The sequence below is a fragment of the Ciona robusta genome, unplaced genomic scaffold (genome assembly GCF_009617815.1).
Source record: "Ciona robusta unplaced genomic scaffold, ASM961781v2 AP042744.1".
Taxonomy (NCBI): domain Eukaryota; kingdom Metazoa; phylum Chordata; class Ascidiacea; order Phlebobranchia; family Cionidae; genus Ciona; species Ciona robusta.
The window spans coordinates 288,327-315,278 of NW_028323123.1; the positions used below are offsets into that span (position 1 = coordinate 288,327).

The window sequence follows — 26,952 nt, forward strand, 5'->3', positions numbered from 1 at the left end:
TTTTTTGATGCTTTTAAAATTAACTCAACGTTAGAGGATACCGTTTTAAAACGAGAGACCGAGCTCGGTTAGCTCAGTCGGTAGACCGTTGGACTTTTAATTCAACGGTCAATGGTTCAAGTCCCTTATCGGGCTGGTTATATTTGTTGTTGCATTTAAACTTAACTCAACGTTAGAGGATAGTCCCTTATCGGGATGTTTATATTTTGTGTTGCATTTAAACTTAACTCAACGTTAGAAGATAGCGTTTTGAAACACGAGCCAGAGCCCGGTTAGCTCAGTCGGTAGACCGTTGGACTTTTAATCCAACGGTCAATGGTTCAAGTCCCTTATCGGGCTGTTTATATTTTTCGTTGCTTTTAAACTTAACTCAACGTTAGAGGATACCGTTATAAAAGAACAGCCCGAGCCCGGTTAGCTCTGTCGGTAGACCGTTGGACTTTTTATCCAACGGTCAAGGGTTCAAGTCCCTTTTCGGGCTGTTTATATTTGTTGTTGCATTGAAACTTAACTCAACGTTAGAGAATAGCGTTTTGAAGCACCAACAAAGCCCGGTTATCTCAGGCGGTAGAGCGTTGGCCTTTTAATCCAACGGACAAGGGATGTAATCCCTATCGGGCTGTTTATAATTGTTGTTCCATTTAAACTTAACTCAAGGTTAGAGGATAGCGTTTTGAAACACTATCCCAAGCCCGGTTAGCTCAGTCGGTAGAGCGTTGGACTTTTAATCCAACGGTCAAGGGTTCAAGTCCCTTATCGGGCTGTTGGTATTTGTTGTTGCATTTAACCTTTAATCAACGTTACTGGATAGCGTTTTGAAGCACCAACAAAGCCCGGTTAGCTCAGTCGGTAGATCGTTGGACTTTTAATCCAACGGTCAATGGTTCAAGTCCCTTATCGGGCTGTTTATATTTGTTGTTGCATTTAAACTTAACTCAGCGTTAGAGGATAGTCCCTTATCGGGCTGTTTATATTTTTTGTTGCATTTAAACTTAACTCAACGTTAGAGGATAGCGTTTTGAAACACGAGCCAGAGCCCGGTTAGCTCAGTCGGTAGAGCGTTGGCCTTTTCATCCAACGGACAAGGAATGTAATCCCTATCGGGCTGTTTATAATTGTTGTTCCATTTAAACTTAACTCAACGTTAGAGGATAGCGTTTTGAAACACGAGCCAGAGCCCGGTTAGCTCAGTCGGTAGACCGTTGGACTTTTAATCCAACGGTCAATGGTTCAAGACCCTTATCGGGCTGTTTATATTTTTTGATGCTTTTAAACTTAACTCAACGTTAGAGGATACCGTTTTAAAAGGAGAGACCGAGCTCGGTTAGCTCAGTCGGTAGACCGTTGGACTTTTAATCCAACGGTCAATGGTTAAAGTCCCTTATCGGGCTGGTTATATTTGTTGTTGCATTTAAACTTAACTCAACGTTAGAGGATAGTCCCTTATCGGGATGTTTATATTTTGTGTTGCATTTAAACTTAACTCAACGTTAGAAGATAGCGTTTTGAAACACGAGCCAGAGCCCGGTTAGCTCAGTCGGTAGACCGTTGGACTTTTAATCCTTTAAGACTTTTAATCCAACGGTCAATGGTTTAAGTCCCTTATCGGGCTGTTTATATTTTTTGTTGCTTTTAAACTTAACTCAACGTTAGAAGATACCGTTATAAAAGAAAAGCCCGTGCCCGGTTAGCTCAGTCGGTAGAGCGTTGGACTTTTAATCCAACGGTCAAGGGTTCAAGTCCCTTATCGGGCTGTTGGTATTTGTTGTTGCATTTAAAGTTAAATCAACGTTACTTGATAGCGTTTTGAAGCACCAATAAAGCCCGGTTAGCTCAGTCGGTAGAGCGTTGGACTTTTTATCCAACGGTCAATGGTTCAAGTCCCTTTTTGGGCTGTTTATATTTGTTGTTGCATTGAAACTTAACTCAGCGTTAGAGAATAGCGTTTTGAAGCACCAACAAAGCCCGGTTAGCTCAGTCGGTAGAGCGTTGGCCTTTTAATCCAACGGACAAGGGATGTAATCCCTATCGGGCTGTTTATAATTGTTGTTCCATTTAAACTTAACTCAACGTTAGAGGATAGTATTTTGAAACACTATCCCAAGCCCGGTTAGCTCAGTCGGTAGAGCGTTGGACTTTTAATCCAACGGTCAAGGGTTCAAGTCCCTTATCGGGCTGTTGGTATTTGTTGTTGCATTTAACCTTTAATCAACGTTACTGGATAGCGTTTTGAAGCACCAACAAAGCCCGGTTAGCTCAGTCGGTAGATCGTTGGACTTTTAATCCAACGGTCAATGGTTCAAGTCCCTTATCGGGCTGTTTATATTTGTTGTTGCATTTAAACTTAACTCAGCGTTAGAGGATAGTCCCTTATCGGGCTGTTTATATTTTTTGTTGCATTTAAACTTAACTCAACGTTAGAGGATAGCGTTTTGAAACACGAGCCAGAGCCCGGTTAGCTCAGTCGGTAGACCGTTGGACTTTTAATCCAACGGTCAATGGTTCAAGTCCCTTATCGGGCTGTTTATATTTTTTGATGCTTTTAAACTTAACTCAACGTTAGAGGATAGTCCCTTATCGGGATGTTTATATTTTGTGTTGCATTTAAACTTAACTCAACGTTAGAGGATACCGTTTTAAAAGGAGAGACCGAGCTCGGTTAGCTCAGTCGGTAGACCTTTGGACTTTTAATCCAACGGTCAATGGTTCAAGTCCCTTATCGGGCTGGTTATATTTGTTGTTGCATTTAAACTTAACTCAACGTTAGAGGATAGTCCCTTATCGGGATGTTTATATTTTGTGTTGCATTTAAACTTAACTCAACGTTAGAAGATAGCGTTTTGAAACACGAGCCAGAGCCCGGTTAGTTCAGTAGGAAGACCGTTGGACTTTTAATCCAACGGTCAAGAGTCCAACGGTCAAGGGTTCAAGACCCTTATCGGGATGTTGGTATTTGTTTTTGCATTTAAAGTTAAATCAACGTTACTTGATAGCGTTTTGAAGCACCAACAAAGCCCGGTTAGCTCAGTCGGTAGAGCGTTGGACTTTTAATCCAACGGTCAAGGGTTCAAGTCCCTTATCGGGCTGTTGGTATTTGTTGTTGCATTTAAAGTTAAATCAACGTTACTTGATAGCGTTTTGAAGCACCAACAAAGCCCGGTTAGCTCAGTCGGTAGAGCGTTGGACCTTTTATCCAACGGTCAAGGGTTCAAGTCCCTTTTCGGGCTGTTCATATTTGTTGTTGCATTGAAACTTAACTCAACGTTAGAGAATAGCGTTTTGAAGCTCCAACAAAGCCCGGTTAGCTCAGTCGGTAGAGCGTTGGCCTTTTAATCCAACGGACAAGGGATGTAATCCCTATCGGGCTGATTATAATTGTTGTTCCATTTAAACTTAACTCAACGTTAGAGGATAGTGTTTTATACACTATCCCGAGCCCGGTTAGCTCAGTCGGTAGAGCGTTGGACTTTTAATCCAACGGTCAAGGGTTCAAGTCCCTTATCGGGCTGTTGGTATTTTGTTGTTGCATTTAAACTTTAATCAACGTTACTGGATAGCGTTTTGAAGCACCAACAATGCCCGGTTAGCTCAGTCGGTAGAGCGTTGGGCTTTTAATCCAACTGTCAAGGGTTCAAGTCCCTTATCGGGCTGTTGGTATTTGTTGTTGCATTTAAAGTTAAATCAACGTTACTTGATAGCGTTTTGAAGCACCAACAAAGCCCGGTTAGCTCAGTCGGTAGAGCGTTGGACTTTTTATCCAACGGTCAAGGGTTCAAGTCCCTTTTCGGGCTGTTTATATTTGTTGTTGCATTGAAACTTAACTCAACGTTAGAGAATAGCGTTTTGAAGCACCAACAAAGCCCGGTTAGCTCAGTCGGTAGAGCGTTGGCCTTTTGATCCAACGGACAAGGGATGTAATCCCTATCGGGCTGTTTATAATTGTTGTTCCATTTAGACTTAACTCAACGTTAGAGGATAGCGTTTTGAAACACTATCCCGAGCCCGGTTAGCTCAGTCGGTAGAGCGTTGGACTTTTAATCCATCGGTCAAGGGTTCAAGTTCCTTATCGGGCTGTTGGTATTTGTTGTTGCATTTAAACTTTAATCAACGTTACTGGATAGCGTTTTGAAGCACCAACAAAGCCCGGTTAGCTCAGTCGGTAGATCGTTGGACTTTTAATCCAACGGTCAATGGTTCAAGTCCCTTATCGGGCTGTTTATATTTGTTGTTGCATTTAAACTTAACTCAGCGTTAGAGGATAGTCCCTTATCGGGCTGTTTATATTTTTTGTTGCATTTAAACTTAACTCAACGTTAGAGGATAGCGTTTTGAAACACGAGCCAGAGCCCGGTTAGCTCAGTCGGTAGACCGTTGGACTTTTAATCCAACGGTCAATGGTTCAAGTCCCTTATCGGGCTGTTTATATTTTTTGATGCTTTTAAAATTAACTCAACGTTAGAGGATACCGTTTTAAAAGGAGAGACCGAGCTCGGTTAGCTCAGTCGGTAGACCGTTGGACTTTTAATTCAACGGTCAATGGTTCAAGTCCCTTATCGGGCTGGTTATATTTGTTGTTGCATTTAAACTTAACTCAACGTTAGAGGATAGTCCCTTATCGGGATGTTTATATTTTGTGTTGCATTTAAACTTGACTCAACGTTAGAAGATAGCGTTTTGAAACACGAGCCAGAGCCCGGTTAGCTCAGTCGGTAGACCGTTGGACTTTTAATCCAACGGTCAATGGTTCAAGTCCCTTATCGGGCTGTTTATATTTTTCGTTGCTTTTAAACTTAACTCAACGTTAGAGGATACCGTTATAAAAGAACAGACCGAGCCCGGTTAGCTCTGTCGTTAGACCGTTGGACTTTTTATCCAACGGTCAAGGGTTCAAGTCCCTTTTCGGGCTGTTTATATTTGTTGTTGCATTGAAACTTAACTCAACGTTAGAGAATAGCGTTTTGAAGCACCAACAAAGCCCGGTTAGCTCAGTCGGTAGAGCGTTGGCCTTTTAATCCAACGGACAAGGGATGTAATCCCTATCGGGCTGTTTATAATTGTTGTTCCATTTAAACTTAACTCAACGTTAGAGGATAGCGTTTTGAAACACTATCCCAAGCCCGGTTAGCTCAGTCGGTAGAGCGTTGGACTTTTAATCCAACGGTCAAGGGTTCAAGTCCCTTATCGGGCTGTTGGTATTTGTTGTTGCATTTAACCTTTATTCAACGTTACTGGATAGCGTTTTGAAGCACCAACAAAGCCCGGTTAGCTCAGTCGGTAGATCGTTGGACTTTTAATCCAACGGTCAATGGTTCAAGTCCCTTATCGGGCTGTTTATATTTGTTGTTGCATTTAAACTTAACTCAGCGTTAGAGGATAGTCCCTTATCGGGCTGTTTATATTTTTTGTTGCATTTAAACTTAACTCAACGTTAGAGGATAGCGTTTTGAAACACGAGCCAGAGCCCGGTTAGCTCAGTCGGTAGACCGTTGGACTTTTAATCCAACGGTCAATGGTTCAAGTCCCTTATCGGGCTGTTTATATTTTTTGATGCTTTTAAACTTAACTCAACGTTAGAGGATACCGTTTTAAAAGAGAGACCGAGCTCGGTTAGCTCAGTCGGTAGACCGTTGGACTTTTAATCCAACGGTCAATGGTTCAAGTCAGTTATCGGGCTGGTTATATTTGTTGTTGCATTTAAACTTAACTCAACGTTAGAGGATAGTCCCTTATCGGGATGTTTATATTTTGTGTTGCATTTAAACTTAACTCAACGTTAGAAGATAGCGTTTTGAAACACGAGCCAGAGCCCGGTTAGCTCAGTCGGTAGACCGTTGGACTTTTAATCCAACGGTCAAGAGTCCAACGGTCAAGGGTTCAAGACCCTTATCGGGATGTTGGCATTTGTTTTTGCATTTAAAGTTAAATCAACGTTACTTGATAGCGTTTTGAAGCACCAACAAAGCCCGGTTAGCTCAGTCGGTAGAGCGTTGGACTTTTAATCCAATGGTCAAGGGTTCAAGTCCCTTATCGGGCTGTTGGTATTTGTTGTTGCATTTAAAGTTAAATCAACGTTACTTGATAGCGTTTTGAAGCACCAACAAAGCCCGGTTAGCTCAGTCGGTAGAGCGTTGGACCTTTTATCCAACGGTCAAGGGTTCAAGTCCCTTTTCGGGCTGTTTATATTTGTTGTTGCATTGAAACTTAACTCAACGTTAGAGAATAGCGTTTTGAAGCACCAACAAAGCCCGGTTAGCTCAGTCGGTAGAGCGTTGGCCTTTTAATCCAACGGACAAGGGATGTAATCCCTATGGGGCTGATTATAATTGTTGTTTCATTTAAACTTAAGTCAACGTTAGAGGATAGTGTTTTATACACTATCCCGAGCCCGGTTAGCTCAGTCGGTAGAGCGTTGGACTTTTAATCCAACGGTCAAGGGTTCAAGTCCCTTATCGGGCTGTTGGTATTTGTTGTTGCATTTAAACTCTAATCAACGTTACTGGATAGCGTTTTGAAGCACCAACAAAGCCCGGTTAGCTCAGTCGGTAGATCGTTGGACTTTTAATCCAACGGTCAATGGTTCAAGTCCCTTATCGGGCTGTTTATATTTGTTGTTTCATTTAAACTTAACTCAGCGTTAGAGGATAGTCCCTTATCGGGCTGTTTATATTTTTTTTTGCTTTTAAACTTAACTCAACGTTAGAGGATACCGTTATAAACGAACATCCCGAGCACGGTTAGCTCAGTCGGTAGAGCGTTGGACTTTTAATCCAACGGTCAAGGGTTCAAGTCCCTTATCGGGCTGTTGGTATTTGTTGTTGCATTTAAACTTTAATCAACGTTACTGGATAGCGTTTTGAAGCACCAACAAAGCCCGGTTAGCTCAGTCGGTAGAGCGTTGGACTTTTAATCCAACGGTCAATGGTTCAAGTCCCTTATCGGGCTGTTTATATTTGTTGTTCCATTTAAACTTAACTCAACGTTAGAGGATAGCGTTTTGAAACACTATCCCGAGCCCGGTTAGCTCAGTCGGTAGAGCGTTGGACTTTTAATCCAACGGTCAAGGGTTCAAGTCCCTTATCGGGCTGTTTATATTTGTTGTTCCATTTAAACTTAGCTTAACGTTAGAGGATGGCGTTTTGAAACACGATCCCGAGCCCGGTTAGCTCAATCGGTAGAGCGTTGGACTTTTAATCCAACGGTCAAGGGTTCAAGATCCTTATCGGGATGTTGGTATTTGTTTTTGCATTTAAACTTAAATCAACGTTACTTGATAGCGTTTTGAAGCACCAACAAAGCCCCGTTAGCTCAGTCGGTAGAGCGTTGGACTTTTAATCCAACGGTCAAGGGTTCAAGTCCCTTATCGGGCTGTTGGTATTTGTTGTTGCATTGAAACTTAACTCAACGTTAGAGAATAGCGTTTTGAAGCACCAACAAAGCCCGGTTAGCTCAGTCGGTAGAGCGTTGGCCTTTTAATCCAACGGACAAGGGATGTAATCCCTATCGGGCTGTTTATAATTGTTGTTCCATTTAAACTTAACTCAACGTTAGAGGATAGCGTTTTGAAACACTATCCCGAGCCCGGTTAGCTCAGTCGGTAGAGCGTTGGACTTTTAATTCAACGGTCAAGGGTTCAAGTCCCTTATCGGGCTGTTGGTATTTGTTGTTGCATTTAAACTTTAATCAACGTTACTGGATAGCGTTTTGAAGCACCAACAAAGCCCGGTTAGCTCAGTTTGTAGATCGTTTGACTTTTAATCCAACGGTCAATGGTTCTAGTCCCTTATCGGGCTGTTTATATTTGTTGTTCCATTTAAACTTAACTCAACGTTAGAGGATAGCGTTTTGAAACACTATCCCGAGCCCGGTTAGCTCAGTCGGTAGAGCGTTGGACTTTTAATCCAACGGTCAAGGGTTCAAGTCCCTTATCGGGCTGTTGGTATTTGTTGTTGCATTTAAAGTTAAATCAACGTTACTTGATAGCGTTTTGAAGCACCAACAAAGCCCGGTTAGCTCAGTCGGTAGAGCGTTGGACTTTTAATCCAACGGTCAAGGGTTCAAGTCCCTTATCGGGCTGTTTATATTTGTTGTTCCATTTAAACTTAGCTTAACGTTAGAGGATAGCGTTTTGAAACACGATCCCGAGCCCGGTTAGCTCAATCGGTAGAGCGTTGGACTTTTAATCCAACGGTCAAGGGTTCAAGATCCTTATCGGGATGTTGGTATTTGTTTTTGCATTTAAACTTAAATCAACGTTACTTGATAGCGTTTTGAAGCACCAACAAAGCCCGGTTAGCTCAGTCGGTAGAGCGTTGGACTTTTAATCCAACGGTCAAGGGTTCAAGTCCCTTATCGGGCTGTTGGTATTTGTTGTTGCATTTAAAGTTAAATCAACGTTACTTGATAGCGTTTTGAAGCACCAACAAAGCCCGGTTAGCTCAGTCGGTAGAGCGTTAGACTTTTTATCCAACGGTCAAGGGTTCAAGTCCCTTTTCGGGCTGTTTATATTTGTTGTTGCATTGAAACTTAACTCAACGTTAGAGAATAGCGTTTTGAAGCACCAACAAAGCCCGGTTAGCTCAGTCGGTAGAGCGTTGGCCTTTTAATCCAACGGACAAGGGATGTAATCCCTATCGGGCTGTTTATAATTGTTGTTCCATTTAAACTTAACTCAACGTTAGAGGATAGCGTTTTGAAACACTATCCCGAGCCCGGTTAGCTCAGTCGGTAGAGCGTTGGACTTTTAATCCAACGGTCAAGGGTTCAAGTCCCTTATCGGGCTGTTGGTATTTGTTGTTGCATTTAAACTTTAATCAACGTTACTGGATATCGTTTTGAAGCACCAACAAAGCCCGGTTAGCTCAGTCGGTAGATCGTTGGACTTTTAATCCAACGGTCAATGGTTCAAGTCCCTTATCGGGCTGTTTATATTTGTTGTTGCATTTAAACTTAACTCAGCGTTAGAGGATAGTCCCTTATCGGGCTGTTTATATTTTTTGTTGCATTTAAACTTAACTCAACGTTAGAGGATAGCGTTTTGAAACACGAGCCAGAGCCCGGTTAGCTCAGTCGGTAGACCGTTGGACTTTTAATCCAACGGTCAATGGTTCAAGTCCCTTATCGGGCTGTTTATATTTTTTGATGCTTTTAAACTTAACTCAACGTTAGAGGATAGCGTTTTGAATCACCAACAAAGCCCGGTTAGCTCAGTCGGTAGAGCGTTGGCCTTTTAATCCAACGGACAAGGGATGTAATCCCTATCGGGCTGTTTATAATTGTTGTTCCATTTAAACTTAACTCAACGTTAGAGGATAGCGTTTTGAAACACTATCCCGAGCCCGGTTAGCTCAGTCGGTAGAGCGTTGGACTTTTAATCCAACGGTCAATGGTTCAAGTCCCTTATCGGGCTGTTTATATTTGTTGTTTCATTTAAACTTAACTCAGCGTTAGAGGATAGTCCCTTATCGGGCTGTTTATATTTTTTGTTGCATTTAAACTTAACTCAACGTTAGAGGATAGCGTTTTGAAACACGAGCCAGAGCCCGGTTAGCTCAGTCGGTAGACCGTTGGACTTTTAATCCAACGGTCAATGGGTCAAGTCCCTTATCGGGCTGTTTATATTTTTTGATGCTTTTAAACTTAACTCAACGTTAGAGGATAGCGTTTTGAAACACGATCCCGTGCCCGGTTAGCTCAATCGGTAGAGCGTTGGACTTTTAATCCAACGGTCAAGGGTTCAAGACCCTTATCGGGATGTTGGTATTTGTTTTTGCATTTAAAGTTAAATCAACGTTACTTGATAGCGTTTTGAAGCACCAAAAAGCCCGGTTAGCTCAGTCGGTAGAGCGTTGGACTTTTAATCTAACGGTCCAGGGTTCAAGACCCTTATCGGGATGTTGGTATTTGTTTTTGCATTTAAATTTAAATCAACGTTACTTGATAGCGTTTTGAAGCACCAACAAAGCCCGGTTAGCTCAGTCGGTAGAGCGTTGGACTTTTAATACAACGGTCAAGGATTCAAGTCCCTTATCGGGCTGTTGGTATTTGTTGTTGCATTTAAAGTTAAATCAACGTTACTTGATAGCGTTTTGATGCACCAACAAAGCCCGGTTAGCTCAGTCGGTAGAGCGTTGGACTTTTAATCCAACGGTCAAGGATTCAAGTCCCTTATCGGGCTGTTGGTATTTGTTGTTGCATTTAAAGTTAAATCAACGTTACTGGATAGCGTTTTGAAGCACCAACAAAGCCCGGTTAGCTCAGTCGTTAGATCGTTGGACTTTTAATCCAACGGTCAATGGTTCAAGTCCCTTATCGGGCTGTTTATATTTATTGTTGCATTTAAACTTAACTCAGCGTTAGAGGATAGTCCCTTATCGGGCTGTTTATACTTTTTGTTGCATTTAAACTTAACTCAACGTTAGAGGATAGCGTTTTGAAACACGAGCCAGAGCCCAGTTAGCTCAGTCGGTAGACCGTTGGACTTTTAATCCAACGGTCAATGGTTCAAGTCCCTTATCGGTCTGTTTATATTTGTTGTTGCATTTAAACTTAACTCAGCGTTAGAGGATAGTCCCTTATCGGGCTGTTTATACTTTTTGTTGCATTTAAACTTAACTCAACGTTAGAGGATAGCGTTTTGAAACACGATACCGAGCCCGGTTAGCTCAATCGGTACAGCGTTGGACTTTTAATCCAACGGTCAATGGTTCAAGTCCCTTATCGGGCTGGTTATATTTGTTGTTGCATTTAAACTTAACTCAACGTTAGAGGATAGTCCCTTATCGGGATGTTTATATTTTGTGTTGCATTTAAACTTAACTCAACGTTAGAAGATAGCGTTTTAAAACACGAGCCAGAGCCCGGTTAGCTCAGTCGGTAGACCGTTGGACTTTTAATCCAACGTCAATGGGTCAAATCCCTTATCGGGCTGTTTATATTTTTTGTTTCTTTTAAACTTAACTCAACGTTAGAGGATACCGTTATAAAAGAACAGCCCGAGCCCGGTTAGCTCAGTCGGTTGAGCGTTGGACTTTTTATACAACGGTCAAGGGTTCAAGTCCCTTTTCGGGCTGTTTATATTTGTTGTTGCATTGAAACTTAACTCAACGTTAGAGAATAGCGTTTTGAAGCACCAACAAAGCCCGGTTAGCTCAGTCGGTAGAGCGTTGGACTTTTTATCCAACGGTCAAGGGTTCAAGTCCCTTTTCGGGCTGTTTATATTTGTTGTTGCATTGAAACTTAACTCAACGTTAGAGAATAGCGTTTTGAAGCACCAACAAAGCCCGGTTAGCTCAGTCGGTAGAGCGTTGGCCTTTTAATCCAACGGACAAGGGATGTAATCCCTATCGGGCTGTTTATAATTGTTGTTGCATTTAAAGTTAAATCAACGTTACTTGATAGCGTTTTGAAGCACCAACAAAGCCCGGTTAGCTCAGTCGGTAGAGCGATGGATTTTAATCCAACGGTCAATGGTTCAAGTCCCTTATCGGGCTGTTTATATTTGTTGTTTCATTTAAACTTAACTCAGCGTTAGAGGATAGTCCCTTATCGGGCTGTTTATATTTTTTGTTGCATTTAAACTTAACTCAACGTTAGAGGATAGTGTTTTGAAACACGAGCCAGAGCCCGGTTAGCTCAGTCGGTAGACCGTTGGACTTTTAATCCAACGGTCAATGGTTCAAGTCCCTTATCGGGCTGTTTATATTTTTTGTTGCTTTTAAACTTAACTCAACGTTAGAGGATACCGTTATAAAAGAACATCCCGAGCCCGGTTAGCTCAGTCGGTAGAGCGTTGGACTTTTAATCCAACGGTCAAGGGTTCAAGTCCCTTATCGGGCTGTTGGTATTTGTTGTTGCATTTAAAGTTAAATCATCGTTACCTGATAGCGTGTTGAAGCACCAACAAAGCCCGGTTAGCTCAGTCGCTACAGCGTTGGACTTTTTATCCAACGGTCAAGGGTTCAAGTCCCTTTTCGGGCTGTTTATGTTTGTTGTTGCATTGAAACTTAACTCAACGTTAGAGAATAGCGTTTTGAAGCACCAACAAAGCCCGGTTAGCTCAGTCGGTAGAGCGTTGGCCTTTTAATCCAACGGACAAGGGATGTAATCCCTATCGGGCTGTTTATAATTGTTGTTCCATTAAAACTTAACTCAACGTTAGAGGATAGCGTTTTGAAACACTATCCCGAGCCCGGTTAGCTCAGTCGGTAGAGCGTTGGACTTTTAATCCAACGGTCAATGGTTCAAGTCCCTTATCGGGCTGTTTATATTTGTTGTTTCATTTAAACTTAACTCAGCGTTAGAGGATAGTCCCTTATCGGGCTGTTTATATTTTTTGTTGCATTTAAACTTAACTCAACGTTAGAGGATAGCGTTTTGAAACACGAGCCAGAGCCCGGTTAGCTCAGTCGGTAGACCGTTGGACTTTTAATCCAACGGTCAATGGTTCAAGTCCCTTATCGGGCTGTTTATATTTTTTGTTGCTTTTAAACTTAACTCAACGTTAGAGGATACCGTTATAAAAGAACATCCCGAGCCCGGTTAGCTCAGTCGGTAGAGCGTTGGACTTTTAATCCAACGGTCAAGGGTTCAAGTCCCTTATCGGGCTGTTGGTATTTGTTGTTGCATTTAAAGTTAAATCATCGTTACCTGATAGCGTGTTGAAGCACCAACAAAGCCCGGTTAGCTCAGTCGCTACAGCGTTGGACTTTTTATCCAACGGTCAAGGGTTCAAGTCCCTTTTCGGGCTGTTTATGTTTGTTGTTGCATTGAAACTTAACTCAACGTTAGAGAATAGCGTTTTGAAGCACCAACAAAGCCCGGTTAGCTCAGTCGGTAGAGCGTTGGCCTTTTAATCCAACGGACAAGGGATGTAATCCCTATCGGGCTGTTTATAATTGTTGTTCCATTTAAACTTAACTCAACGTTAGAGGATAGCGTTTTGAAACACTATCCCGAGCCCGGTTAGCTCAGTCGGTAGAGCGTTGGACTTTTAATCCAACGGTCAAGGGTTCAAGTCCCTTATCGGGCTGTTGGTATTTGTTGTTGCATTTAAAGTTAAATCAACGTTACTTGATAGCGTTTTGAAGCGCCAACAAAGCCCGGTTAGCTCAGTCGGTAGAGCGTTGGTCTTTTAATCCAACGGTCAAGGGTTCAAGTCCCTTATCGGGCTGTTTATATTTGTTGTTCCATTTAAACTTAGCTTAACGTTAGAGGATAGCGTTTTGAAACACGATCCCGAGCCCGGTTATCTCAATCGGTAGAGCGTTGGACTTTTAATCCAACGGTCAAGGGTTCAAGATCCTTATCGGGATGTTGGTATTTGTTTTTGCATTTAAACTTAAATCAACGTTACTTGATAGCGTTTTGAAGCACCAACAAAGCCCGGTTAGCTCAGTCGGTAAAGCGTTGGACTTTTAATCCAACGGTCAAGGGTTCAAGTCCCTTATCGGGCTGTTGGTATTTGTTGTTGCATTTAAAGTTAAATCAACGTTACTTGATAGCGTTTTGAAGCACCAACAAAGCCCGGTTAGCTCAGTCGGTAGAGCGTTGGACTTTTTATCCAACGGTCAAGGGTTCAAGTCCCTTTTCGGGCTGTTTATATTTGTTGTTGCATTGAAACTTAACTCAACGTTAGGGAATAGCGTTTTGAAGCACCAACAAAGCCCGGTTAGCTCAGTCGGTAGAGCGTTGGCCTTTTAATCCAACGGACAAGGGATGTAATCCCTATCGGGCTGTTTATAATTGTTGTTCCATTTAAACTTAACTCAACGTTAGAGGATAGCGTTTTGAAACACTATCCCGAGCCCGGTTAGCTCAGTCGGTAGAGCGTTGGACTTTTAATCCAACGGTCAAGGGTTCAAGTCCCTTATCGGGCTGTTGGTATTTGTTGTTGCATTTAAACTTTAATCAACGTTACTGGATAGCGTTTTGAAGCACCAACAAAGCCCGGTTAGCTCAGTCGGTAGATCGTTGGACTTTTAATCCAACGGTCAATGGTTCAAGTCCCTTATCGGGCTGTTTATATTTGTTGTTGCATTTAAACTTAACTCAGCGTTAGAGCATAGTCCCTTATCGGGCTGTTTATATTTTTTGTTGCATTTAAACTTAACTCAACGTTAGAGGATAGCGTTTTGAAACACGAGCCAGAGCCCGGTTAGCTCAGTCGGTAGACCGTTGGACTTTTAATCCAACGGTCAATGGGTCAAGTCCCTTATCGGGCTGTTTATATTTTTTGATGCTTTTAAACTTAACTCAACGTTAGAGGATAGCGTTTTGAAACACGATCCCGAGCCCGGTTAGCTCAATCGGTACAGCGTTGGACTTTTAATCCAACGGTCAATGGTTCAAGTCCCTTATCGGGCTGGTTATATTTGTTGTTGCATTTAAATTTAACTCAACGTTAGAGGATAGTCCCTTAACGGGATGTTTATATTTTGTGTTGCATTTAAACTTAACTTAACGTTAGAAGATAGCGTTTTGAAACACGAGCCAGAGCCCGGCTAGCTCAGTCGGTAGACCGTTGGACTTTTAATCCAGCGGTCAATGGTTCAAGTCCCTTCTCGGGCTGTTAATATTTTTTGTTGCTTTTAAACTTAACTCAACGTTAGAGGATACCGTTATAAAAGAACAGCCCGAGCCCGGTTAGCTCAGTCGGTTGAGCGTTGGTCTTTTTATCCAACGGTCAAGGGTTCAAGTCCCTTATCGGGCTGTTGGTATTTGTTGTTGCATTTAAAGTTAAATCAACGTTACTTGATAGCGTTTTGAAGCACCAACAAAGCCCGGTTAGCTCAGTCGGTAGAGCGTTGGACTTTTTATCCAACGGTCAAGGGTTCAAGTCCCTTTTCGGGCTGTTTATATTTGTTGTTCCATTGAAACTTAACTCAACGTTAGAGAATAGCGTTTTGAAGTACCAACAAAGCCCGGTTAGCTCAGTCGGTAGAGCGTTGGCCTTTTAATCCAACGGACAAGGGATGTAATCCCTATCGGGCTGTTTATAATTGTTGTTGCATTTAAAGTTAAATCAACGTTACTTGATAGCGTTTTGAAGCACCAACAAAGCCCGGTTAGCTCAGTCGGTAGAGCGTTGGACTTTTAATCCAACGGTCAAGGGTTCAAGTCCCTTATCGGGCTGTTTATATTTGTTGTTCCATTTAAACTTAGCTTAACGTTAGAGGATAGCGTTTTGAAACACGAGCCAGAGCCCGGTTAGCTCAGTCGGTAGACCGTTGGACTTTTAATCCAACGGTCAATGGGTCAAGTCCCTTATCGGGCTGTTTATATTTTTTGATGCTTTTAAACTTAACTCAACGTTAGAGGATAGCGTTTTGAAACACGATCCCGTGCCCGGTTAGCTCAATCGGTAGAGCGTTGGACTTTTAATCCAACGGTCAATGGTTCAAGTCCCTTATCGGGATGTTGGTATTTGTTTTTGCATTTAAATTTAAATCAACGTTACTTGATAGCGTTTTGAAGCACCAACAAAGCCCGGTTAACTCAGTCGGTAGAGCGTTGGACTTTTAATCCAACGGTCAAGGATTCAAGTCCCTTATCGGGATGTTGGTATTTGTTTTTGCATTTAAAGTTAAATCAACGTTACTTGATAGCGTTTTGAAGCACCAAAAAGCCCGGTTAGCTCAGTCGGTAGAGCGTTGGACTTTTAATCTAACGGTCCAGGGTTCAAGACCCTTATCGGGATGTTGGTATTTGTTTTTGCATTTAAATTTAAATCAACGTTACTTGATAGCGTTATGAAGCACCAACAAAGCCCGGTTAGCTCAGTCGGTAGAGCGTTGGACTTTTAATCCAACGGTCAAGGATTCAAGTCCCTTATCGGGCTGTTGGTATTTGTTGTTGCATTTAAAGTTAAATCAACGTTACTTGATAGCGTTTTGATGCACCAACAAAGCCCGGTTAGCTCAGTCGGTAGAGCGTTGGACTTTTAATCCAACGGTCAAGGATTCAAGTCCCTTATCGGGCTGTTGGTATTTGTTGTTGCATTTAAAGTTAAATCAACGTTACTGGATAGCGTTTTGAAGCACCAACAAAGCCCGGTTAGTTCAGTCGTTAGATCGTTGGACTTTTAATCCAACGGTCAATGGTTCAAGTCCCTTATCGGGCTGTTTATATTTATTGTTGCATTTAAACTTAACTCAGCGTTAGAGGATAGTCCCTTATCGGGCTGTTTATACTTTTTGTTGCATTTAAACTTAACTCAACGTTAGAGGATAGCGTTTTGAAACACGAGCCAGAGCCCAGTTAGCTCAGTCGGTAGACCGTTGGACTTTTAATCCAACGGTCAATGGTTCAAGTCCCTTATCGGTCTGTTTATATTTGTTGTTGCATTTAAACTTAACTCAGCGTTAGAGGATAGTCCCTTATCGGGCTGTTTATACTTTTTGTTGCATTTAAACTTAACTCAACGTTAGAGGATAGCGTTTTGAAACACGATCCCGAGCCCGGTTAGCTCAATCGGTACAGCGTTGGACTTTTAATCCAACGGTCAATGGTTCAAGTCCCTTATCGGGCTGGTTATATTTGTTGTTGCATTTAAACTTAACTCAACGTTAGAGGATAGTCCCTTATCGGGATGTTTATATTTTGTGTTGCATTTAAACTTAACTCAACGTTAGAAGATAGCGTTTTAAAACACGAGCCAGAGCCCGGTTAGCTCAGTCGGTAGACCGTTGGACTTTTAATCCAACGTCAATGGGTCAAATCCCTTATCGGGCTGTTTATATTTTTTGTTTCTTTTAAACTTAACTCAACGTTAGAGGATACCGTTATAAAAGAACAGCCCGAGCCCGGTTAGCTCAGTCGGTTGAGCGTTGGACTTTTTATACAACGGTCAAGGGTTCAAGTCCCTTTTCGGGCTGTTTATATTTGTTGTTGCATTGAAACTTAACTCAACGTTAGAGAATAGCGTTTTGAAGCACCAACAAAGCCCGGTTAGCTCAGTCGGTAGAGCGTTGGACTTTTTATCCAACGGTCAAGGGTTCAAGTCCCTTTTCGGGCTGTTTATATTTGTTGTTGCATTGAAACTTAACTCAACGTTAGAGAATAGCGTTTTGAAGCACCAACAAAGCCCGGTTAGCTCAGTCGGTAGAGCGTTGGCCTTTTAATCCAACGGAAAAGGGATGTAATCCCTATCGGGCTGTTTATAATTGTTGTTGCATTTAAAGTTAAATCAACGTTACTTGATAGCGTTTTGAAGCACCAACAAAGCCCGGTTAGCTCAGTCGGTAGAGCGATGGATTTTAATCCAACGGTCCAGGGTTCAAGTCCCTTATCGGGCTGTTTATATTTGTTGTTCCATTTAAACTTGGCTTAACGTTAGAGGATAGCGTTTCGAAACACGATCCCGAGCCCGGTTAGCTCAATCGGTAGAGCGTTGGACTTTTAATCCAACAGTCAAGGGTTCAAGACCCTTATCGGGATGTTGGTATTTGTTTTTGCATTTAAAGTTAAATCAACGTTACTTGATAGCGTTTTGAAGCACCAACAAAGCCCGGTTAGCTCAGTCGGTAGAGCGTTGGACTTTTAATCCAACGGTCTAGGGTTCAAGACCCTTATCGGGATGTTGGTATTTGTTTTTGCATTTAAAGTTAAATCAACGTTACTTGATAGCGTTTTGAAGCACCAACAAAGCCCGGTTAGCTCAGTCGGTAGAGCGTTGGACTTTTTATCCAACGGTCAAGGGTTCAAGTCCCTTTTCGGGCTGTTTATATTTGTTGTTGCATTGAAACTTAACTCAGCGTTAGAGGATAGTCCCTTATCGGGCTGTTTATATTTTTTGTTCCATTTAAACTTAACTCAACGTTAGAGGATAGCGTTTTAAAACACTATCCCGAGCCCCGTTAGCTCAGTCGGTAGAGCGTTGGACTTTTAATCCAACGGTCAAGGGTTCAAGTCCCTTATCGGGCTGTTGGTATTTGTTGTTGCATTTAAAGTTAAATCAACGTTACTTGATAGCGTTTTGAAGCACCAACAAAGCCCGGTTAGCTCAGTCGGTAGAGCGTTGGACTTTTAATCCAACGGTCAAGGGTTCAAGTCCCTTATCGGGCTGTTGGTATTTGTTGTTGCATTTAAAGTTAAATCAACGTTACTTGATAGCGTTTTGAAGCACCAACAAAGCCCGGTTAGCTCAGTCGGTAGAGCGTTGGACTTTTTATCCAACGGTCAAGGGTTCAAGTCCCTTTTCGGGCTGTTTATATTTGTTGTTGCATTGAAACTTAACTCAACGTTAGAGAATAGCGTTTTGAAGCACCAACAAAGCCCGGTTAGCTCAGTCGGTAGAGCGTTGGCCTTTTAATCCAACGGACAAGGGATGTAATCCCTATCGGGCTGTTTATAATTGTTGTTCCATTTAAACTTAACTCAACGTTAGAGGATAGCGTTTTGAAACACTATGCCGAGCCCGGTTAGCTCAGTCGGTAGAGCGTTGGACTTTTAATCCAACGGTCAAGGGTTCAAGTCCCTTATCGGGCTGTTGGTATTTGTTGTTGCATTTAAACTTTAATCAACGTTACTGGATAGCGTTTTGAAGCACCAACAAAGCCCGGTTAGCTCAGTCGGTAGATCGTTGGACTTTTAATCCAACGGTCAATGGTTCAAGTCCCTTATCGGGCTGTTTATATTTGTTGTTGCTGTAGCCGACAAGCTACACCGGAAAAATTAACTAAAATAAATTAACAAGAGGCTTCCATCGGAACAACTTTAATCCCCAACCAACGATATTAAAAACAATGACAATGCACGCGACTGAGAACTTAGTAGTAAAACAAATCAACGTTCGGGTATAAGGGAGGGAAATCAAGGGGTATTTCAAACGGTCGTTGACGCAGAGTGTAGGGGTATGTGGGTATATACGTTTTCCAATGGTGAAGCATTTCAAATAACAATTTCTATCTCTAGCCCCTTATTCAAATAGAAAATAAAGAATGGTTAAAAATAGGAACTGAACTTTAAACAGCATGAACGTAGAGGTAACTTAAAATAACATAAAGCGTAGACGGAGACGTGCACTGTGCAGCCGTCGTTAAATAGAACTGAGGACGAACAAAGTCAAATACACACGAGACGAAAATCAACCATGCATACGAAACAAAGGAGAAAAGAATCGCGCTGGCATCGGAAAACAATGGGGAGTAAACAAACGACAATTTAGGGCGACACTGTACATTACACACCGGCCCCAAATGATATCTGTCACAGAATCATTTTAAATTCAAAAAATGGACAGTGGAGTCCACTTTCGTCCATATCAATAATGGGTCTTTACCCGTACCAATAAGCAATCAATGGGCCATTTCCCCATAGCAAGCGCTCGTGCATCACGCAGCGCGTTCAATTTAGTCGGTTTGTTCGACTCTTCTGCCCAAGGCAGGTATATGCACGTGTATTCGTGACATTCTCACGCACGTCAACTTTGCAAGTCTTCTGCTTGCCATCACAATAGGGTACCGGGTGTATGCAAGTACGAAACCAATTAATTTTAAACCCCAAGGCTTAAACGAAGCCCGCGAGAAACAGCGGTAGTACCTCAAAAATAAACTTTATCAAAAGGACGGGCGCGCAGCAAAAAATAACATTGACAAAAGTATTACAACACAAGTACAAACGCGATCCAAACGACCAAGGACGAATCTGGCTGACTATGCAGCCTCCAACAAACACAGTTTTCGCACATCGCGAATTAAATAAGTTCCAGTTCCCGTTCGTATCTTCGTCCGTCGCACTATTCCTTCTTGGTCAGGGAAGACTTCAATAACGATCGCCTTCGACCACTGCCCACGTTTAACATGTTCATCGACAACAAGTACGACGTCGGAAACGGAAAAATTTCGTTGCGGAAGAAGCCACTTCTGTCGCTGTTGTAGCAAGGGTAGATACTGCTTCGTCCACTGGCTCCAAAATCGATCCGCTAGGTGCTGAACAGCTCTCCACGACTTGCGGTACCCGTCAGCCGCAATAAATTCACCGGGACTGTAGGACTCGTCAATAGAGCCGGTGAGCAAACTCATTGGCGTGAGAACGCGAAGGTCAAATGGGAATTCCGCCACAGCGGTAAGCGGCCTCCGGTTCAAAATAGCCTCCACTTCTACCAAAAATGTAAGAATGGATTCATCGTCGAGCGTTCGTTCGTGCGTCAGTTGGCGTAGAATCTTTCTGACAGAACGTATCATTCTCTCCCACACTCCACCTTGGTGGCTGGCGGTGGGTGGATTGAACTCCCAATCAATGCCTCGTTGGAGCATGGAATCGTGAATTTGCGTCTGGTTCCATTTCGATACGGAATCTCTTAATTCCTTGTTGGCACCAACAAAATTTAGCCCATTGTCGCTAACCAGCTTCTTTGTTGACACCCCACGACGACAGAGGAATCGACGCAAAGCTTGTATGAACGAGCTCGTGTCCAGAGAATGAGCCACTTCAATGTGGATGGCACGTGAAGCCATGCACGTAAACACGCAACCATATCGTTTCAGCGTATTTCTGCCGGATTTTACAGGGAAAGGACCCATGTAGTCAACTCCAGTGTTGGTGAATGGAGGATTGCCAGGTGTAATACGGGGTGGGGGTAGGGGAGCCATCATTTGTTTACCGACTTTCGCTTTCCACAGCCGACATGCCCTACAACTAGCGATGTAATGGCGAACGCTCGACAAACCATGTACGACCCAAAACTTCTCACGGACAGCGGATAACACATGCTGTGCACCCGAATGTCCCTCTCTCTTATGGTAGAAATCTACCACCAACCCAGTCACAACACAACGCCGGGGAAGGATTATCGGAAATTTACATTCATACGATAACAACGAACAAGACAATCGCCCACCAACACGCAAAACACCATTTACTAAAATCGGGCGCAAACGAAACATCGATCTGGAACGTTTCCATGACAGACCACGACACCCTTCGCGTGACAAATGGACGGGAAAATCGGAATACCGCGGAACACATTCGACAATATCACGAAAATACTGGCGCTGAACTAACTTAACAATCTCCAACACCGCGGCATCAAGCTCGCATGACTTCAATGGACCAACGGACAAAACACGGGATACTGAACGAGAATAACGATTTCGAAAGAAACAAGCAAAACGTTTTAACCAAGCAAATGCCCTTTGCAATCTAACAAAACAAGAATACCTGGACAACAATTGAACGATACCAGACTCCGGCTCAACGGCCGCGACCACAACACAAGTACGTTTAACTTCGGGATCTACGTCCGACAACTCTAAAACCGCGGGACAAACAGGCCACTCGGCCTCGCATTGCAACAAAAACCGTGGACCATTAAACCACAACAAAGCTGGCGCTGAATCTATCTGATCCGGCGACAACCCACGCGACGCAACATCAGCAGCATTTCGAGCAGAATCGACATGCCTCCATTGCGACGGTTTCGAAAACTCATGAATCACCGACAGCCTATTCGCCACGAACCTATGAAAACGGCGAGATTTGTTCGTGACATACTGCAAAACAGACGTGGAATCCGTCCAAAACACAACACGCGACAACTCATAACACAACTCATCCACAATCAACCGAGCCAATTTCACACCAACCACAGCAGCACATAACTCTAACCGTGGAATAGTCAACGACTTCAATGGGGCAACACGGGACTTACCAGCAACCAACTTACATGACAAAACACCCTCACACGACACACGTAAATATGCAGACGCGCCGTATCCAGACTCACTCGCATCACAAAAACAATGCAACTCAACAAAATCAACCAAGGGTGACAAACCAAAACAACGTGGCAGCACAACACGTTCCAAACACGTAACCCCACGCAACCATTTAGACCACGTATCAGCATGCTCACGCCCAATCACATCGTCCCAACCAAGTCCCTCACTGCAAAGCTGCTGCATTAATAACTTAACCGGTAAAATGAACGGCTGGATCACGCCAAGTGGATCAAATACTTGGCTGGCCATTGAGAGGATACCGCGACGGGTAGAGTTCTTTACCGTAACGTCGACTTTAACGAAAAATGCGTCGTCTGCCGTATCCCAGTAAACCCCAAGAGCCTTTCCTGTAGGGAGTTCTCTGTCACACGGCAACAAACCTTTTACCATTGGTTGTCGCGGCTGGGGATCGATACTTTGCAACAACGTCTCGCTGTTGCTCAGATACTTGTGGAGATGAAACCCACCGTCGTTGAGAAGTACCTCAAGCTCCCGTACCAATGTAATGCCTTCTTCCGCGGATCCTACCGATGTCAGCAGATCGTCAACATAAAAGTTATCGGTCACAGTTTTGACAGCCTTAGCCGACACTCTCGGTTCATTGTCCAAAGCCACTCTCCTCAAAGCGAACGAAGCGCAGCTTGGTGACGAAGTCGCACCGAAAGGGTGAACCAACATCATGTAACTAGCTGGCTCCGCACTTAAGTCACCATCAGGCCACCACAAAAATCGCAATGCGTCTCGATCCTCTGGGGAAACAAATACCTGGTGGAACATGGCCTTTATATCTGCCGTGATCGCTACCTGATGCTTACGAAACCGCAACAACACTCCAACCAACCGGTTTGTAAGATCGGGACCTTGTAGCAACATGTCATTGACGCATACGCCACGGTATGTGGCCGCACAGTCCATAACAATTCTAAATTTTCCCCTTGTGGGATGATGAGGAATATACCAAGTTCTGCCAGGAATACCAGCACCGTAGGCTCGAGCAGCATATCCAGACCGCAGGTATTCTTGGATCTTTGCAGAATACTTGTTGCGTAAATCTGGATCTCGCTTCAGGCGTCGTTTGAGCGAATCTAACCGCTTCGTTGCTAACTCTCTATTGTTTGACAGAGAAGCATTTTCCCTCCATGGCATAGCTACCTGGTAATGGAGGCCAACCTTCTTTACGGAGTTCTCCATAATGGCAAGAGCCTTCTTGTCCTCCTGAGACATCGACCTCGATGGAAAGTTGTACTCCGTAAAATCTTGCCGAAACATCTTCTCCATCTGTTCATGCAGACGTTCCGTGTGACAACAAGCGTGATTGACGTTCCCTGCCATTGTACCTCGCTCCTCCCTAGCGTTGCTGTCCGGGCCAACCAAAGACCACCCCAACACCGTACGGATAGCACTTGGTTCATCATCGCGACCAATTCGTTCCTCTAGAACACGATGAGCCGATCGTACACCGGCCCCGATGAGGATATCCACCTCTGCATCAAGCGCTGGAAAACACAAACCCTCCAGGTGTTCAAAACGTGAAACAACAGAATTCTTCGGAATACTCTCCCTGAGCTCCGGTAGGCGATCGATGGCGATAACTGAGTTCAGAACCAACGTACTGTTCTCTTCCGCACCACGCAGCGAAAACGAAGTCCTGTTGCCAAGCTCCGTGCCACCACCCATCAAACAACTTACGGACACAGCAACGGGTGGACCATGAAGCCCCAATCGACGCATCAAACCCTTGGTACAATACGATTGGTCAGAACCCTCATCCAAAAACGCATACGTCTCAATATAATTCATTTTTTCAACAGACCACACTCTCACAGGCAAAACCTTCAAATACACACCAGACCAAGAGGAACTCGAAACACCTGCAACATTACGAACCAAACCATTCGATGGAGTCGAGCCTGTTCTCGACGTTTCCCGTTGTCGTTTCGGGGCTGTGTTGCCTTCATTGACACCAACCGAGTGAAGTGTAGTGTGATGTCTTCGCTTGCATTTGCTGCAACCAAACGAGCTTCTACACTCTCTGGAGACATGTCCCGATCCCAAACAAGTATAACAAAGACGCGCTCCTTTGAGGCACTCCCAGCGATCTGGCACAGACATGCTCAAGTACCGCGAACAATAACCGATGCGGTGTTGCCTCCCACACAGAACACAACACTCCCTGTGGTGAAAAGCGGTTGTCCGTGTACTCACTGCCGGTGATGATGATTGTGGAAGTGCGCCTATACTAGTATAAGACCGCGCCCGTGAGTCAGCCACTCGTCGATCCGTCCGCGCACCTGCCGTGATTTTCCCCAGAGCATTGCTAGCAGTCTGAACCCTTTCCCGCACAAATTCTTCAATGTGGGAAAATCTCAGTTGGCCGCCTCGATTTAGGTGGGAACTGAGACGCTCGCTCAACTTTATCTGCAGTGCTGTGGGTAGGCGTTTAAACAATGCCTCCGTTGTCTGGAAGGTATCAAGGTCTGACTCAAAGCCGTGCTCACGTAGAACTATCCGACATCGCACCATCTTCATCAATAATTCGTCCAGACCATCCTCGGTTTCCTTGACCATCGGGCCTTGCAACAGTGCGTTAAGATGGCCCCGTACCACGACGTGCTTCTGACCATACCGATTCTTCAGCAATTGTCTTGCTTCCTGTAGGCCAACTTCAGCCTCAGCTACCAGCGAGCAGGATTGTATCAGGCTACGGGCTTTGCCAGAACACATGTCAATTAAATAGCGCAACTGCAGGCTCGGGCTGGAAAGCTGTTTCATGATGGTTTCGTCGAAGTTTTTCATGAACTCGTAGAATTTTAAACAATTCCCGTCAAATTTCTCTTCCGTTCGCTTGGGTAACAGAATGCTCTGCTGGACGGCTGCCGCACCTTCACCCATCACCTTAATAAACTCCTGTACGTCAAATCCTGTAACAGGCCTTGCGCCAGGCTCACCACGAGGTGGCTCCTCGTGTGTCAATGGGTCTCGTGGAGGTTCTGTTTCCAAGATAGAATGTGGCTCACGCGAAACTTGTGGCTGATCTGCCATCCATTTCTCCACATCCACGCTCCCACAGGCACTTTTGCTTTCCAGCGATTGCTCGTGCTCTGCCTCGAATTCCAAAGCCTTAGCTTTCAGGATACTTTTCTCACGGTTCAATTCTATTCGACGAGATTGAAGTTCAAGTTCAATCCTTAGGAATTCAGCCTCGAGGTCGGCTTCTTCCCTTATTTGTTGAGCACGAAACTCCAACGCTCTCGAGCGGACAGACCGACCACATGATGACGGCGGAGTCCCTGCTGGTACCGGATTTGAAGATGTGGAAGGTGGGAGAGGAGTCTTGTGACAAACAGCGTGTAGGTACGCTTCCCATCGTTCGTTCACAAGGCGTTTCTTTCTTACAACGGCGTCTCGCCTTTCTTCCACCTCTATGCGCCCGGATTCAAATTTCTCTTTGTCAGAAATGAGTAACAAATACTCGTCGCACGCTCCCAAACATTTGTCCGCGGCCTTGTGGAATTCTTCCAGCTTTTGTTGCGCTGCATCCGGGTCGTTCACGTTAGCCAACTTCGATTCCAACTGCGAACGCGACAACGTGACTCGCCCTAGGAGTCCACCAACCGTGCGGCGTTTCGCTTCAACTTGCTCGTCCAGGTAACCATCAGATTGGACCCGCAATCGAACTCGACTTGCATGAAGAGGCACTCCTTCCGTGTACGACATCTTAACCAACAATTACCAAAAAACACAAACAAGTTCACACTTAACCAAACAAATCAACACAAAATCATTAACCACAACTAACCAAACGAACCAAAGCAACCACTGCCAACAAACCCAACCAAACGACCGTACAGGCCACCAATCAAGCAAACACGCGGCGCTCCCAACGCGTCAATTAACACTCCCCGAATTCTCACTCGGACCGACAAACTTTAACCGAACAACAATATCAGGGCTTCTCACCCACAATTCCTCAACAATCTACGAGGACAACTTCAACGCAACAACAAGGCGAATTGGAAAATTCAATGTAGCCGACAAGCTACACCGGAAAAATTAACTAAAATAAATTAACAAGAGGCTTCCATCGGAACAACTTTAATCCCCAACCAACGATATTAAAAACAATGACAATGCACGCGACTGAGAACTTAGTAGTAAAACAAATCAACGTTCGGGTATAAGGGAGGGAAATCAAGGGGTATTTCAAACGGTCGTTGACGCAGAGTGTAGGGGTATGTGGGTATATACGTTTTCCAATTGTGAAGCATTTCAAATAACAATTTCTATCTCTAGCCCCTTATTCAAATAGAAAATAAAGAATGGTTAAAAATAGGAACTGAACTTTAAACAGCATGAACGTAGAGGTAACTTAAAATAACATAAAGCGTAGACGGAGACGTGCACTGTGCAGCCGTCGTTAAATAGAACTGAGGACGAACAAAGTCAAATACACACGAGACGAAAATCAACCATGCATACGAAACAAAGGAGAAAAGAATCGCGCTGGCATCGGAAAACAATGGGGAGTAAACAAACGACAATTTAGGGCGACACTGTACATTACAGTTGCATTTAAACTTAACTCAACGTTAGAGGATAGTCCCTTATCGGGCTGTTTATACTTTTTGTTGCATTTAAACTTAACTCAACGTTAGAGGATAGCGTTTTGAAACACGAGCCAGAGCCCAGTTAGCTCAGTCGGTAGACCGTTGGACTTTTAATCCAACGGTCAATGGTTCAAGTCCCTTATCGGGCTGTTTATATCTTTTGATGCTTTTAAACTTAACTCAACGTTAGAGGATAGCGTTTCGAAACACGATCCCGAGCCCGGTTAGCTCAATCGGTACAGCGTTGGACTTTTAATCCAACGGTCAATGGTTCAAGTCCCTTATCGGGCTGGTTATATTTGTTGTTGCATTTAAACTTAACTCAACGTTAGAGAATAGTCCCTTATCGGGATGTTTATATTTTGTGTTGCATTTAAACTTAACTCAACGTTAGAAGATAGCGTTTTGAAACACGAGCCAGAGCCCGGTTAGCTCAGTCGGTAGAGCGTTGGACTTTTAATCCAACGGTCAAGGGTTCAAGTCCGTTATCGGGCTGTTGGTATTTGTTGTTGCATTTAAACTTTAATCAACGTTACTGGATAGCGTTTTGAAGCACCAACAAAGCCCGGTTAGCTCAGTCGGTAGATCGTTGGACTTTTAATCCAACGGTCAATGGTTCAAGTCCCTTA

General features: G+C 43.7%; 1 protein-coding gene and 20 non-coding genes across 21 annotated transcripts; 20 read left to right on the top strand and 1 right to left on the bottom strand.

The window, feature by feature from the left end:
* The first annotated feature begins 690 nt into the window (after window positions 1-690).
* On the top strand, window positions 691-763 carry Trnak-uuu (transfer RNA lysine (anticodon UUU)). The gene has a single exon. It is a non-coding gene; the product is annotated as a tRNA-Lys (tRNA).
* Window positions 764-1,681: 918 nt separating this feature from the next.
* Trnak-uuu (transfer RNA lysine (anticodon UUU)) lies at window positions 1,682-1,754 on the top strand. The gene has a single exon. It is a non-coding gene; the product is annotated as a tRNA-Lys (tRNA).
* Window positions 1,755-2,104: 350 nt separating this feature from the next.
* On the top strand, window positions 2,105-2,177 carry Trnak-uuu (transfer RNA lysine (anticodon UUU)). Its single transcript has one exon. It is a non-coding gene; the product is annotated as a tRNA-Lys (tRNA).
* An 836-nt stretch (window positions 2,178-3,013) lies between these two features.
* Trnak-uuu (transfer RNA lysine (anticodon UUU)) lies at window positions 3,014-3,086 on the top strand. Its single transcript has one exon. It is a non-coding gene; the product is annotated as a tRNA-Lys (tRNA).
* A 349-nt stretch (window positions 3,087-3,435) lies between these two features.
* Window positions 3,436-3,508, top strand: Trnak-uuu (transfer RNA lysine (anticodon UUU)). The gene has a single exon. It is a non-coding gene; the product is annotated as a tRNA-Lys (tRNA).
* A 1,607-nt stretch (window positions 3,509-5,115) lies between these two features.
* Window positions 5,116-5,188, top strand: Trnak-uuu (transfer RNA lysine (anticodon UUU)). The gene has a single exon. It is a non-coding gene; the product is annotated as a tRNA-Lys (tRNA).
* Window positions 5,189-5,961: 773 nt separating this feature from the next.
* Window positions 5,962-6,034, top strand: Trnak-uuu (transfer RNA lysine (anticodon UUU)). Its single transcript has one exon. It is a non-coding gene; the product is annotated as a tRNA-Lys (tRNA).
* Window positions 6,035-6,383: 349 nt separating this feature from the next.
* Window positions 6,384-6,456, top strand: Trnak-uuu (transfer RNA lysine (anticodon UUU)). The gene has a single exon. It is a non-coding gene; the product is annotated as a tRNA-Lys (tRNA).
* A 555-nt stretch (window positions 6,457-7,011) lies between these two features.
* On the top strand, window positions 7,012-7,084 carry Trnak-uuu (transfer RNA lysine (anticodon UUU)). The gene has a single exon. It is a non-coding gene; the product is annotated as a tRNA-Lys (tRNA).
* Window positions 7,085-7,859: 775 nt separating this feature from the next.
* Window positions 7,860-7,932, top strand: Trnak-uuu (transfer RNA lysine (anticodon UUU)). The gene has a single exon. It is a non-coding gene; the product is annotated as a tRNA-Lys (tRNA).
* Window positions 7,933-8,000: 68 nt separating this feature from the next.
* Window positions 8,001-8,073, top strand: Trnak-uuu (transfer RNA lysine (anticodon UUU)). Its single transcript has one exon. It is a non-coding gene; the product is annotated as a tRNA-Lys (tRNA).
* A 210-nt stretch (window positions 8,074-8,283) lies between these two features.
* On the top strand, window positions 8,284-8,356 carry Trnak-uuu (transfer RNA lysine (anticodon UUU)). Its single transcript has one exon. It is a non-coding gene; the product is annotated as a tRNA-Lys (tRNA).
* Window positions 8,357-8,706: 350 nt separating this feature from the next.
* Window positions 8,707-8,779, top strand: Trnak-uuu (transfer RNA lysine (anticodon UUU)). The gene has a single exon. It is a non-coding gene; the product is annotated as a tRNA-Lys (tRNA).
* A 2,983-nt stretch (window positions 8,780-11,762) lies between these two features.
* Window positions 11,763-11,835, top strand: Trnak-uuu (transfer RNA lysine (anticodon UUU)). The gene has a single exon. It is a non-coding gene; the product is annotated as a tRNA-Lys (tRNA).
* Window positions 11,836-12,531: 696 nt separating this feature from the next.
* Trnak-uuu (transfer RNA lysine (anticodon UUU)) lies at window positions 12,532-12,604 on the top strand. Its single transcript has one exon. It is a non-coding gene; the product is annotated as a tRNA-Lys (tRNA).
* Window positions 12,605-12,954: 350 nt separating this feature from the next.
* Window positions 12,955-13,027, top strand: Trnak-uuu (transfer RNA lysine (anticodon UUU)). The gene has a single exon. It is a non-coding gene; the product is annotated as a tRNA-Lys (tRNA).
* A 774-nt stretch (window positions 13,028-13,801) lies between these two features.
* Trnak-uuu (transfer RNA lysine (anticodon UUU)) lies at window positions 13,802-13,874 on the top strand. The gene has a single exon. It is a non-coding gene; the product is annotated as a tRNA-Lys (tRNA).
* Window positions 13,875-15,056: 1,182 nt separating this feature from the next.
* Window positions 15,057-15,129, top strand: Trnak-uuu (transfer RNA lysine (anticodon UUU)). Its single transcript has one exon. It is a non-coding gene; the product is annotated as a tRNA-Lys (tRNA).
* Window positions 15,130-17,987: 2,858 nt separating this feature from the next.
* Window positions 17,988-18,060, top strand: Trnak-uuu (transfer RNA lysine (anticodon UUU)). The gene has a single exon. It is a non-coding gene; the product is annotated as a tRNA-Lys (tRNA).
* Window positions 18,061-18,410: 350 nt separating this feature from the next.
* Window positions 18,411-18,483, top strand: Trnak-uuu (transfer RNA lysine (anticodon UUU)). The gene has a single exon. It is a non-coding gene; the product is annotated as a tRNA-Lys (tRNA).
* Window positions 18,484-18,695: 212 nt separating this feature from the next.
* Window positions 18,696-26,287, bottom strand: LOC149723711 (uncharacterized). Its single transcript, XM_089893489.1, has one exon. It carries the CDS (start codon window positions 25,431-25,433, stop codon window positions 19,650-19,652), a length of 5,784 nt encoding a protein of 1,927 aa, XP_089749615.1. The 5' UTR covers window positions 25,434-26,287; the 3' UTR covers window positions 18,696-19,649.
* Between the last annotated feature and the right edge of the window lie 665 nt (window positions 26,288-26,952).

What these genes read in the sequence shown, in the direction of transcription:
- LOC149723711 (XM_089893489.1), bottom strand. Translation starts at nt 25,433, where the DNA reads ATGTCGTACACGGAAGGAGTGCCTCTTCATGCAAGTCGAGTTCGATTG.